This window comes from Somniosus microcephalus, unplaced genomic scaffold (genome assembly GCF_052327205.1).
Source record: "Somniosus microcephalus isolate GS21.2 unplaced genomic scaffold, FLI_Smic_1.0 unresolved_chr1, whole genome shotgun sequence".
Taxonomy (NCBI): domain Eukaryota; kingdom Metazoa; phylum Chordata; class Chondrichthyes; order Squaliformes; family Somniosidae; genus Somniosus; species Somniosus microcephalus.
Genome location: NW_028225179.1, coordinates 139,843,753 through 139,858,120, shown reverse-complemented (window position 1 = coordinate 139,858,120; position 14,368 = coordinate 139,843,753). Strand labels below are relative to the sequence as shown.

The window sequence follows — 14,368 nt, the reverse complement described above, 5'->3', positions numbered from 1 at the left end:
ATATATATAGATAGAATAAAGGAAAGAGGGGGGCGGTGGTGGGAATAAGAAAATAATAGCAGATGGAGGTGGGTTGTGGAGGCTGAGCTGAGGAAAGAGAAGCGGGACTGGTTGAGAGGGCAGGGGGAGTCCGAGGGAGAAAGGAAGGGGGAATTATCCCTGGGATTGATTGGTGGGTCCTGTGCGGTTCAAAGATCCAAATCGGCCAGAAGTTGGCGTGAAGGTGGCGGGTCGGGTGTAAGGGACATAGGGACAGGGAGGGGCAAATAGAGGGAATGGGAACAGGGGGGAAATAGAAACAGGGGCGAATAGTGGGACTAGGAATAGGGTGAATAGAGGAAATTAAAGCAATTCAGAACCAGAAGTAGAAACAGCAAATGAAACAATTGAAATAAATCAAGCCCTGATTGAAACTGATCAGGTCAATTGCAGTTGGAATTGGATTTGAAGAAATCGGTGGATTGCAAACAACAACAAAAAATCACTTAAAAGGACTGGGAGCCAATCCGGATTCTGTGTTACAGGAGAAGGCAGATTTTTTATCAGGGGCGAGTCATGTCATCTTTCGGGAAATACACTCACGCTATCGTTAGGGGCATCCCGGCCGCGATGGGACAGAAGGAACGGGAGGAGGCGGCGGCGGAGAAGGAGGACGCGGCGCCGGGGTCCCAGCTGGACGTGGCCAAACTGCACCGGCAGCTGGGGGTTTACACCGGCATCCTGAGGCAGAAGCTGGGCTTGCAGGTGATCGAGCTGCCGGCGTCCGAGGAGCCCGGACTGCCCCGCAGTCTGTGTGTGGAGGACATTGTGGTGGTCCAGGGCGACACCGCTCTGCTCACCCGCCCCTCGGACCCTATCCGGAGGAAAGAGGTGAGCGAGATCCGGGCAAAGAACCCCCCCCCCCCCCCTCCTCTCTTTCTCCACTTCTCCAGTTCTTCTGCTTTGTGACTTGTTTGGATGATCATATGTCTCTCTCTCTGTCTCTGTCTGCCGCTCTCTCTCTCAATTCAATTCAATTCAATTCAAATCGCTTTATTGGCATGACAAGTTACATCTTATGTTGCCAAAGCATCGGAAAACATTCATGTTTGTTCACAAAAATACAGATCTCTCTCGCTCTCTCGTTCTGTGTGTGTGTGTGTGTCTCTCTCTCTCTCTCTCTCTCTGGCTCTCGCTCTGTCTGTGTTTCTCTCGCTCTCTCCATCTCCTCATTATGTCTGGGTTTATTTTTTGTTTTGGCCTCTAACTTTCTCATTCCTTCTCTGGCCCCTCTTCCCTCCCCTCTCCATTTATATCATTTTTTGGCCGCTAACTTTCCCTCCCTCCCTCCCTTTCCTCTCTCTCTCTCTCTCTCTCTCTCTCCCTCCCTTTTCTCTCTCTCTCTCTCTCTCTCTCTCTCTCTCCCCCCCCTCTCTCTCTTTCTCTCTCGTCTCAATTTTTTTTTATCTCCTTCACTCTCTGGTCTCTAACTTTTTTTTGTTCTCTTTGCTTCTCTTTTTACCCCCCCCCCCCCTTCTCTCGCGAAGGGGCTGTCTTCCACTTTTCCTGGGGTTCCTAAAGTTGTTTAATCAAACAAAGGGTTAAAGTCCCCCCCCCCCCCCCCCCAAAAAGTCTCCGAGAGCCAAGGCCGAGCCTTGCGTTACATTAAAACCGGATTGTATTGTTTGTTTGTACAGGGCGAGTCACTTTATTCAAAATCAGTCTGATCTCATCAAGTTGCATTCGGTTGATGGGATGAGCTGCTCTTTGTCACTGCACACCCTGCCCCTCTCTCTCTCTCTCTCTCTCTGCTTTGTACTAGATTTACAGTTTCATGGATTCCTCCAGTAGTTCACCTAAGCTGTGTGTGTGTGTGTGTGTGTGTGTGAGAGAGAGAGAGAGAGAGAGAGAGAGAGAGAGAGAGAGAGAGAGCGCGCCTAGACAACTGGTGGCAGGCTCTTCGACTGTGTAGGGCATAATAGCCGAGCCTGATCCCGCCTCTTCTTCCCCGGACATCCACACTCGGGCACTTCTCCGCAAGGGCCCACTGAAAATTCACTGGGAGTAGGAACCCTTGCTGATTTTTTGACCTCCCTAACTCCGGGGCACTGTGACCAATTCCTGCCCTAACTTGATATTCGCTTAACTTGGCATGGGACTGCGAATCAAATCTGCGGAGTGTCTTGGTCTGTGTATTTCAGCCACTTGGCTAGAGCTATGGGGTGGGGGGTAAAGGAGGGGTGGAACTGGGAAGGAACCCATAGGCTGTGCTGGAATACATTCTGACCAGTGGCGCCATGTGATGGATCTCTCCATCTCCTTCTCCTCTTGGGCAGTCCCTCGGAACCGAGGATGACTTGCTTCCACATTAAAAATGAGTTCTCAGGTGACTGATGAGTCCAATGCGAGACCTACAGTCTCTGTCACAGGCGGGGCAGTCGGTGTTTGAAGGGGTGGGTGGGGTGTTTGGGCTGACGTGCGCTTGGCTTCTGCTTGCTCCCAGCGAAGAGACTCGAGGTGTTCGGCGCCTTCCCGGATGCTTCTCCTCCACTTTGTGCGGTCTTGGTTCAGGGATTCCCAGGTGTCAGTGGGGATGTTACACTTTTTCAAGGAGACTTTGAGGGTGTCCTTGAAGCGTTTCCTCTGCCCACCTGGGGCTCTCGTGCCGTGCTGGAGCTCCGAGTAGAGCGCTTGTTTTGGGAGTCTCGTATCAGGAATCAAATCAAATCAACTTTTATTGTCATTGTTAGTGCACAAGTGCAGTACAACGAAATGTAGGCTTGCGGCTCCTGAGTGTACATTTAGATTAAGACATTTAAACATTCAACATACATTTGGCTTGTAATACATTAACATAAACATAACCATAATAAAGTGCATTGGTAGATGTGCAGGCTTTAGAGTTTATTTGTGGAGTTCAGTAGGATGACAGCCCTGGGAAAGAAGCTGTTCCTAAACCTGGTTGTACGGGTGCGAATGCATCTGTAGCGTCTCCCAGATGGCAGGAGGGCGAACAGACTGTGGCTGGGGTGGGTAGGGTCTTTGATGATGGACCGTGACCTCCGTAAACAGCGTTTCTGGTATATGTGCTCTATGGTCAGTAGCCGGGTGCCGGTAATGCATTGGGCAGTTTTGACTACCCGCTGCAGGGCTTTCCGGTCATAGTAGCTACAGCTGCCATACCATACTGTGATAGTTTGTCAGGATGCTCTCTATTGTGCAGTGGTAAAAGTTAGAGAGGATCAGGGGTGACAGGTTACATCCCTTCAGCCTCCTTGGGAAATATAGGCGCTGCTGGGCCTTCTTCACCAGAGAGGAGGTATTGAGGGACAGGTCTTCTGTGATGTGGACTCCGAGGAACTTAAAGCTGTCCACCCTTTCCACCACAGCCCCATTGATGTGGATGGGGGTGTGACTTCCGCCTTTAGACTTCCTGAAGTCCACAATGATTTCCTTGGTTTTCTTGATGTTAAGGGCCAGGTTGTTATCGGCGCACCGCTTCACGAGATGCTGGACCTCCTCCCTGTAGGCTGACTCATCGTTGTTGGTGATCTGGCCTACTACCGTGGTATCATCTGCAAACTTGATGATGGTGTTGGAACCATGAACAGCCACACAGTCGTGGGTGAAGAGGGAGTAGAGGAGGGGGCTCGGCACACATCCTTGTGGGGCCCCTGTGTTCAGGGTCGGGGGGGGGGGGCGGTGTGGTTACCTAATTTGACAGACTGGGGTCTGTTTGTTAGGAAGTCCAGGGTCCAGTTGCAGAGGGAAGTGTTCAGGCCAAGAGTTTGGTGGCCAGCTTGTTGGGGAACGATCGTGTTGAATGCTGAGCTGTAGTCTATGCACCGCATTCTGATGTAGGTCTCTTTACCATCTAAGTGATTCAGTGCCGAGTGTAGAGCAGTTGTGATTGCATCCTCCATTGATCTGTTTGCATGATGGGCAAACTGGTGTTGGTCAAGAGAGGCGGGAACACTGGCTTTGATGTGAGCCAGGACCAGTCTCTCTCAACACTTCATTATGATGGGTGTGAGTGCGACAGGTTGATAGTCGTTCAGGCACGTCACAGCCGTTTGTTTTGGCACAGGAATAATGGTAGTGGTCTTGAAGCATGTAGGGACTACTGCCTGGGCCAATAACCGATTGAAGATGGCGGTGAAGACATCAGCCAGCTGATCACATTCCTTGAGTACCCATCCAGGGATGCCATCCGGTCCAGCAGCCTTTCATGTGACCCATCCATCGGAGCTGATCGAGCGTGGTCAGAGCTTTGATGCTGGGGATGTTGGCCTGAGCAAGAACACTGACGTTGGTGCGCCTATCCTGCCAATGGATTTGCAGATTCTTGCGGAGGCAGCATTACATAGAAACATAGAAGATAGGAGCAGGAGTAGGCCATTTGGCCCCTTGAGCCTACTCCGCCATTCAATGAGATCATGGCTGATCATCCAAACTCAGTGCCTTGTCCCTGCCTTCTCCCCATACCCCTTGATTCCTTTAGCCTTAAGAAATAAATATATCTAACTCCTTCTTGAATATATTTAATGAACTGGCCTCAACTGCCTTCTGTGGTAGAGAATTCCACAGGTTCACCACTCTCTGGGTGAAGAAATTCCTCCTCCATCTCAGTCCTAAATGGCTTACCCCTTATCCTTAGACTGTGGCCTCTGGTTATGGACTCCCCCGCCATCACTAACATCCTTCCTGCATCTAGTCTGTCTAGTCCTGTTAGAATTTTATAAGTTTCAATGAGTTGGAGGTACTGCTCCAGTGCTTTGAGGTGCCTGCTGTACATGGTCCATGTCTCTGAGGCATACAGCAGGGCGGGTATCACTGCTGCTCTGTAGACCATGAGCTTAGTGCCAGGTTTGAGGTCCTGGTCTTCAAACACTCCTTCCTCAGGCGACCGAAGGCTGCACTGGCACACTGAAGGCAGTGTTGGACTTCGTTGTCGACGTCTGCCCTTGTTGACAGTAGGCTCCCGAGGTATGGAAAGTGGTCCATGTTGTCCAAGGCCTTGTTGTGGATTTTGATAGTCGGGGGGGCAGTACTGTTTGGCGGGGGCAGGGTGGCAGAGGACCTTTGCCTTAGATGTTTAGTGTAAGGCCCATGCTCTCCTATGCTTCGGTGAAGGTGTTGACGATGGTTTGGAGTTCGACCTCCAAGTGAGCGCAGACGCAAGCGTCGTCTGCATAATGTAATTCGACGACAGGTGGGGGAGGGGGATGGTTGGGGGGGGGGGTAAAGAAGAGGGAGTAGTTGGGGGAGGTGGAAATAGCTGTATTTTGGACTTGCAAAAAAAAAAGTGCTTGTGCAGATGTCTGGTACCCTGCCAGATATACTCGGCAGGCTGCATAATACTGACAACCCAAGGGTATTGATTGGCATCTCTCCTTGTTGGAAGGGGTGCTGTGATGTGAAGAATTGCAGACTAACCAGTGCTTGTAGCAAATTGCCAGAGTGGCTAACTTTTTTTAACTTTCTTTGTCTACCACACATTGCTAAATCTCATCACCTTTTCACTTCCATATGGGAGTAGGGGTGCATACGGGGAGAATTTGAGTGATGATCTCTTGACAGTGTGTCCCAGCCAGCTCTATTAATTACGGTTCCTGTACTCCATCCAATCCACCATTTTGAAATCTGAGGTCACTGTAGCCCTTTGGACTGAAGATGTCCACCTAAAGCCCATGTTGCTTTCCCTTTCAAAGGATTTTTTTTGGACTCTTTTTTCCCCCCCCCCCCCCCCCCACCCCCCAACATCCCTTTTTCCTATTTCTAAACAAATATAACTGCTGCAAATTCTCTTCCCCACCACCCCCCCCCCCCCCCCAACCTCCCTTCCTAGTGACCCAGCCAAATATCAGTTATGTTCTCATCACTGACACAAACAGTATCCTGCGGTGTCCATTGGTTACGGGTGAGCTTCAGACAGACTATGAGCACACTCTGATCTCGGTCTAAGATCAGCTGATTGCGCCCTAGTCTTTTCTCGGTGACATGCAAGGCTGCTTGTCCATTCTTAACATGTCCTAAAATGATTAGTTTCTGCTCATTCACCAGCAGCATGAAACACAGCCCACCAGCAGCATGAAACACAGCCTACCAGCAATTTTTTTGACCAGCTCCTCTTCCCCCCTCCCCCACCCCAGCTGAACAATATATTTTAAATAAAACACACTGCAACTTTAAAATTATGAAAAGTGTGGATATAATGTTTCCACTTGTGGGCAAGAGCATAACTAGAGGCCATCAATATAAGATAGTCACCAAGAAATCCAATCGTGAATTCAGAAGAAATGTCTTTACCCAGAGAGTGGTGAGAATGTGGAACTTGCTACCACAGGGAGTGGTTGAAGCGAATAGTACAGATGCACTTAAGGGGAGGCTAGACGAATATGAGGGAGAAGGGAATAGAGGGTTACGCTGATGGATTTAGATGAGGAAAGACAGGAGGAGGCTCGAGTGGAGCACAGACTGGTTGGGCTGAATGTGCTGTGCATCCTATGTAAGTTTGTACTTTGTACATGTCTGGAGTGACCGAGCTAAGGTCTATGAGCCACGTGTTTGGCAGTAAACCCTGGCATTCTGACCTACAAAACCTGGACAATGCCATTCTATTTGCCCTTTTTTATATCTTTTTACTTGCTGGATTGCCTTGTTTGAATTTCATAGGGAAAGGCCTGTGTTGGTAGTGCTTTTTTTTTTTATTTAAAAAAAAAAAAAAAAAAAAAAAATTTTGTTCATGGGATGTGGACATCACTGGCAAGGCCAGCATTTATAGCCTTTGAGAAGGTGGTGAGCTGCCAGTGCTATGGTGAAGGTAGCTGTTTGGCTCACTAGGCCATTTCAGAGGGCAGTTAAGAGTCAACCACATTGCTATCTATTTATCTATTTCCTTCCCTAAAGGACGCTAGTGAATCAAATGGGTTTTTACAACAATCCAGTAGTTTCATGATCGCCATTACTGATGCTAGCTTTTTAATTCCAGATTTATTTAATTAACTGAAGTTTAAATTCCCCAGCTGCCTGTGGTGGGATTTGAACTCTCTCTTCTCCGGATCATTTGTCCAGGCCTCTGGATTACTAGTCCAGTAACCTAACCACTATGCTACTGTAAGCCCTCAATCGGCATGCACAAGGTCCGTTGGTATCCACAACTTGCCATGAATGGGAACATAGAGTTGCACCCTTCCACGTGGTGCCTGAGACTGAATGGTACAGGACTGTGCAGCTTAGAGGCAAAGCACTTGGGCCACAGGAGAAGCCTATATCTTGTGGGTAGCCATATCCTTTAAAGCAGGTTGGTTGACCTTGGGTAGCATTTCTAGAGTTGGCTGTAAAGTAGATCTGTGCATGAATACTTCGATCATATTTCATGGTGTTGTGAAATTGCTGCAGCTTATTTCCCTATGGGATTGTAGAACTCTTATCCTTAAGGGCTGCAGGCAAGGGGATGGTGGTGCGTGGCTCATGACAGAACATAAGAAATAGGAGCAGGAGTCGGCCGTACTGCCCCTTGAGCCTGCTCCGTCATTCAATAAGATCATGGCTGATCTTTGACCTCCACTCCACTTTCCTGTCTGCTCTCCATATATCTTGATTTCCCTTGAGTCCAAAAATCTATCACTCAACCTTGAATATACTCAACGACTCCGTCCTTTTGGGTAGAGAATTCCAAAGATTCACCACCTCTGAAGAAATTGCTCCTCATCGCCGTCCTAAATGGCCGACCCCTTATCCTGAGACTGTGACCCCTGGTTCTAGACTCTCCAGCCAGGGGAAACAACCTCTCTGCATCTACTGTCAATCACCCTCAGAATCTTATCCACCTCAGAATCTTGTGTTTGAATTAAATCACCTCTCATTCTTCTAAACTCGAGGGTATAGGCTCAATCTCTCCATGGGACAACCCTCTCCTCTCTCTGGAAACAATCTAGTGAATCTTTGTTGCACCACAAGTATATCCTTCCTTTTAAGTAGAGACCAAAACTGTGAACAGTACTCCAGGTGTGATCTCGCCCGAGCCCTGTACGATTGTAGCAAGACGTCCTTACTCTTGTACTCCAGCCCCATTGCAATGAAAGTCAGCATGCCATTTCCCTTCCTAATTGATTGCTGTAACATGAAGAAGTGACCTCCTCTCTTTTCCACCCCCCCCCCCCCACACTGCCCAGTTGGGTTGATGAGCTGCAGAATGTTTTAATGGGAAAAATAACAACTTGCGTTCATATAGCACCTTTAACATAGTAAAACGTCCCAAGGCACTTCACAGGAGTGATTATCAAACAGTATTTGACACCGAGCCACATGCTATATTGGGACAGGTGACCTAAAGCTTGGTCGAAGTGGTAGGTTTTAAGGAACGCCTTAAAGGAGGAGTTGTTTGGGGAGGGAATCCCAGGCAGCTGAAAGCATGGCCGCCAATGCTGAAGCGATGAAATTGGGGATGATGCGCACTGAGATCTGAGTGTTTTAGGGCTGGAGAAGATTGCAAGAAATGGGGAGGGGCAAGGCCATGGAGGGATTTAAAAAGAAGGATGAGAATTTTAAGTTCAGCATTGCCAGACCAGGAACCAATTTAGGACAGCAAGCACAGGGGTGAATGGGACTTGGTGCGAGGGTTGGGATGGTAACTGCTTAAGAAATGACTTGGCAGTAAGCTTCAGGATTTGAATGGCTTGCTTTCTCTCTCGTCGATGGTGTGGTGAAGGTTGGTTAAATTTCTCTCTGCTGGTTGCAGTGCATTCAATGTGAGTAGTATGTTTGAAATGGTGAGATTCTACACTTTCTTTGTTGCAGGTCAGATTCTGTAGGTGTCCCTTGAGGGATTTTTATATCCAATTTTCTGTGTGTCACTGGCGAGGCCATTATTATTTTCTCCATTTGAGAAGGTGGTGGTGAGCCTTCTTGAGCTGCTGCAGTCTGTGGTGAAGGTCTACTTTGTCAAGGCAGTTTGGTACAACTGAGTGGCTTGCTAGAGCAGTTAAGAGTCAACCACATTGCTGGATCTGGAGTCATAGGCCATATTTCCTTCTCTGGGGGCATTGGTGGCTACAAGAGCAGGTCAGAGGCTGGGTATTCTGCAGCCAGTACCTCTCCTCCTGACTACCCAAAGCCTTTCCACCATCTACAAGGCGCAATCAAGGAGTGTGATTTGGAATACTCTCCACTTGCCTGGATGAGTGCAGCTCCAACAACACTCACAACTCCACACCATCCAGGACAAAGCAGCCTGCTTAATTGGCAGCCTGTCCACCACCTTAAACATTCACTCCCTCCACCACCGGTGCAGTGTGTACCATCTAGATGCACTGCAGCAACTTGCCAAGTCATCTTCAACCGCACCTCCCAAACCCATGATCTCTTCCACCTAGAAGGACAAGGGTAGCAGGCACATGGGAACATCACCACCTCCAATTTCCCCTCCAAGTCGCACACCATCCTGACTTGGAAATATATCGGCTGTTCCTTCATCGTCGCTGGGTCAAAATCCTGGAACTCCCTCCTGAGCATTGTGGGAGCACCTTCACCACACGGACTGCAGCGGTTCAAGAAGGCAGCTCACCACCACCTTCTCGGGCAATTGGGGATGGGCAATAAATGCTGGCCTTGCCAGCGATGCCCACATCCCAGAAACGAATATTTAATTTAAAAAAATGGATTTTTACAACAATCCACAATTACTAATGTTGGCTTTAGTCCAGATTTATTTAATTAACTGAGTTTAAAAGGCCCAGCTGCCGCGGTGGGATTTGAACTCTCTTCTCCGGGTCATTAGTCCAGGACCTCTGGATTACGAGTCCAGTAACATGTATGCTACAATTTCCTGCTGGGTGTAGAGTCCCATGAGTGCTGGCTATCCTTGTTCATTGACAGTTCTTTGTATGAAACCAAAAGCCTATTGGCTCTCTAGACCATCCTTTTTTTAAAACCAAGCTTTTAAGCACTCTTTGGAATATTTTCTTTGTCTTGACATCCATTTTTGTATGATTAAACCTCCTGAAGCACTGGGGATGTTTTTCTATCTTAAAAGACGTTTATATAAATGGTGGTTGTTGTTGGAGATGGGCAGGGAGCAATCCTAGTTGAACCTGATCATCATAGGAACAGGAGAAGGCCATTCAGCCCCTTGAGCCTGCTCCACCATCAATTGTATCATGGCTGATCTGTATCTTAACTCCATAGAAACATAGGAGTAGGCCCTTTGAGCCTGCTCTGCCATTCAATCTGATCATGGCCGATCCTCTATCTCAATACCATATTCCCGCTCTCTCCCCATACCCCTTTGATGCCTTTTGTCTAGAAATCTATCTATCTCCTTCTTCAATATATTCAGTGACTTGGCCTCCAGCCTTCTGTGGTAGAGAATTCCACAGGTTCACCACCCTCTGAGTGAAGACATTTCTCCTCATCTCAGTCCTAAATGTCCTACCCCGTATCCTGAGACTGTGACCCCTCGTTCTAGCGCCCCCCAGCCAGGGGAAACATCCTCCCTGCATCCAGTCTGTCTAGCCCTGTCAGAATTTTATACGTTTCAATGAGATCCCCTCTCATTCTTCTAAACTCTCGTGAATACAGGCCTAGTCGACCCAATCTCTCCTCATACATCAGGCCTGCCATCCCAGGAATCAGTCTGGTGAATCTTTGCTGCACTCCCTCTATGGCAAGTATATCCTTTCTTAGGTAAGGAGACCAAAACTGCACACAGTTCTCCAGGTGTGGTCTCACCAAGGCCCTGTATAACTATAGTAAGACATCCTTGCTCCTGTACTCAAATCCTCTTGCAATGAAGGCCAACATATGATTTGCCTTCCTAACTGCTTGCTGCACCTGCATGTTTGCTTTCAGTGACTGGTGTACAAGGACACCCAGGTCCCTTTTGTACATCAGCATTTCCCAATCTAGCACCATTTAAATAATACTCTGCCTTTCTGTTTTTCCTACTGAAGTGGATAACTTCACATTTATCCACGTTATACTGCATCTGCCATCTAAATGCCTTGGTTCTGTAACCCTTAATACCCTTGCCTAAGTTCTCGAGCATGCAGTAGCCAGCAGTACTAGGTGGTTGCTCAGGTGTCCTGGCTGAGACTTGCAACAGCAGAAAGCATGGATCAAAGCTGTGACCTTCCTGGTCCTGTGACAGCTGGTGCTCTTGCGCTAGAATTTTTCTGCTTTTAAAAACTCAAAACAGTCTCTTTTATGGTATCCAGTGTTTGATGCTCTGAATATCTGACCCCCATTACCTTGAGTGAAATTGAAAGCTTGCAATATCAAACTTATTTGTTGCAAAATCCGATTCTACATTCGAGCAATAAATTGAACACCCTGTCGGAACCCATCAATCTTCACTCCCAGTAAGAGCTTAATATCTACTTAATTAACGGTTCTGCAGATCTAAATGATGGCTGTCGGCACTTATTAGAGCCAGGTCATTCAGGAGGTGTGTGCGTGCGTGTCCTCTCCTCGCTCCCCGCTCGCGCGCTCTCCTCTCTCGCGCTCTCCTCCCTCGCTCTTAAATCTGAGATCGGCTTGAAGGGCTGAATGGCCTCCTCCTGTTCCTATGTTACCCACATACTGGTTAATTTGACTCCTCATTCCAGCTCTCTGGTTGTATCTCTCTTGCTTTGACTTGGGTTGGGGAGAGTGTGTAACTTGCATGTGCAGATAGTTTTAGTCGTCATGCTGGGTGTAACTCCTGCAGGCACCTGTACATTGTTCCAATGTGGCTGGATTTTATGTTGAAATATTAAGGAAACCAGCCAGTGTGCTTGAAAGAGTGACTCACTCGTGGATGCGAAGGGAGGTGGGGCAAACTCTCACAGATAGACATGGAGAAGTCGAGTGATGTACACACATGCACATAGTTAAGGAATATGGCAGTGTGGTGCAAATGGACCTGGATGGAAAAAGCAAATGCAGCTATGGAGAGGTCCAATTTTCAGGGCATCATTGCATCCAAGGATAAAGTCAGCAGTATGGGACACAATTGGTGTGGGACCAGGGTTTTGAAGGGTAGGTCTATTTTGGAAATTGAAGTAGGGGGCCTTAAATAGAAGATAAGGAATTCAGGAGAAACTTCTACAGAGTGGTAAGAATATGGAAGTCTCTACCACCAGGAGTCTGTTGAGGATAAGTTGGATACACATGAGGGAGAAAGGAATAGAACGATATTTTGATGGGGTTAGATGAGAGAGGCTCGTGTGGAGCATAGACCAGTTGGGCTGAACAGTCCATTTCTGATCTGTTAATTCAATGTAAGTAGTGATTTTTAGATGACGAGAAGCTTGGCGTTTAAGAGCCTGTAAATAGGAAATGAGAGCAAAGTGCCACGGTTTATGATCCTGCGAGAGATTCAGTTGGGGTAGAAGACAGTGGACCACTGTGCCCTCCCGCTGTGAGAAGTACTGAATGAAACCTTTTTGATTTCAATCGGGACTGAGTAATGTGACTCTGTTGTTGTCTGAAATGGCCTTTTATTGCAAGACTTGAGCTGTTGGCGGACACGATCCCACAAAGAGGGCTCTTGTATGTTGAAGGATCTGCTCACTTCTTTTCCCCCCACCCCCCCCCCCCCCCCCCCGGCCCGGGGTCAAAAGTGCAGCTAATTATTATTTCACTGTGTTGTTTGGTCACGGGCTCGGATCCAGAATTGGTTGAGCAAAGAGGTGGGCGGAGATGGGCGTTTCAATCAGATGGCTGGGCATTTGCGCCAGCTTTGGAAGTGGGTACCAAAGGGCTGTCCATCAACTGAGCCAAGTCATTCAGGGTGTGCCAGGGAGAATCTCAAATCTGCTCCTTGCCTGTACTCTTGTACCCAAGTTGCAGAATATGACCATTTTTTGTCTCATCGTCTGGGCGTTTGCACATTGCCCGAACACGGCACAGACAGGAAAATCGGTCGGGAGAATCTTCCTTCCGCTGAAGTGCTTCTGCCAGGCTTAATGCCCAGGCGGGCAAAGAGGAAAATCTACCCTGTTTAAGACCATGGTTCCTGTGGCAGGAATTTGCAGGGTTTGAATCCAGCATTGGAAAACCATCCTGGGAATGGCCATCCGTGTTGCGTCGGAGTTTCACAGCATGGGAACAGGCCATTCAGACCAACTGGTCCACTCCTGTGTTTGTGCCTCACAGGAGCCTCCTCCCACCCGTACTTCATCTATCGACCTATCCTTCAATTCCTTTCTCCTTCATTTTGTTTATCTAGCTTCCTCTTGAATACATCTATGCCTATTGCCTTTAAACACTCCCATGTGGTAGAGTTCCAAATTCTAACCACTCTGGGATAAGAAAGTTTCTCTTACATTATTAGTGACATATCTTTTATTTATGGCCACACCCTATTTTTAAAGACCTCCTATCGGGTCACCTATCCATCTTTTTTCTCCCCGCCCCCCCCCCCCCCCCCCCCCCCCGGCACCCGAGAGAAGAACCTTTTGTCTGTTCAGTCTTTCCTGATGGTGACCTTTCACTTCTGCCTCTTGTGACCCTTGCAAGTGTTCAATCGAGGGGTCACTGGGTGGAAGGGTGTGTATGGAGCATTGGAAAACAAACACAAAAGCTGGAAATACCCAGCGTCCGATAGGAAAGATAAGATTTAGGGGGTGGGGGGGAAACGAGATTTCCTTTAGACCTGTTAACGGGCCTACATTTTGGAGTGAAGCCTGAGCCTTCTCCCCCCCCCCCCCCCCCCCCCCCCCCCAAACCTTGCATGCTGACCGACCCTACTGTGTTTCCAGCATTAAACTGGGGCAAGCACCAGCAATGCGATTATTCTTTTTTAAATTTAACAAAACTTAATTACTGACACTCTCTCCTTCTGACAATCCTGGCCACCTTCCAGCAATTAGACACTGAAGCACAAATTAACTTTTTTGTCTCTTTTGTAATGACAGTGGTGAGGAAATAAGTTTGTTTCTGCAGACTGTATGGCTGGGGTTTTCCACTGGTGGCCTTGTCTGCCTGCAATTTCCCCCAATCTCAAACCCCCGCCCCCACTTTAGTTTTAAAAGACTGGCATATCGTGGGGTGGCGTGCACATAAGTGGGGAAAACCCTCACCTGTGAAATCAGTGTTATCCCAGAGATGCGAGTCATAGTCATAACGGCACAGAAGGAGGCCATTTGGCCCATCGAGTCCGTGCCGACTCTCTGTAGAGCAATCCGGTCAGTCCCATTCCCCCGCTCTATCCCCGTTGCCTGCAAGTTTATTTCCTTCAAGTGCCTATCCAGTCTCCCCTTGAAAACATTGAGTGTCTCCACTTCCACCACTTCCGTTGGCAGCGAGTTCCAGGTCCTCACCACTCGCTGCATAAAGTTTTTCCTCACATCCCCCCCCCCTGTATCTCTTGCCCAAAGCCCTAAATCTGTGTCCCCTAGTCCTTGTA

General features: G+C 48.2%; 1 protein-coding gene across 1 annotated transcript in view; it reads left to right on the top strand.

The window, feature by feature from the left end:
- Positions 1–256: 256 nt before the first annotated feature.
- The window catches only part of LOC147096016 (N(G),N(G)-dimethylarginine dimethylaminohydrolase 1-like), a 75,671-nt gene continuing 61,559 nt past the window's right edge, over positions 257–14,368 (top strand). The window contains exon 1 of the mRNA XM_085974980.1: positions 257–870. Within this exon, the coding sequence (XP_085831106.1) occupies positions 556–870 (315 nt within the window). The 5' untranslated portion in view covers positions 257–555. The remainder of the gene's footprint in view (positions 871–14,368) is intronic.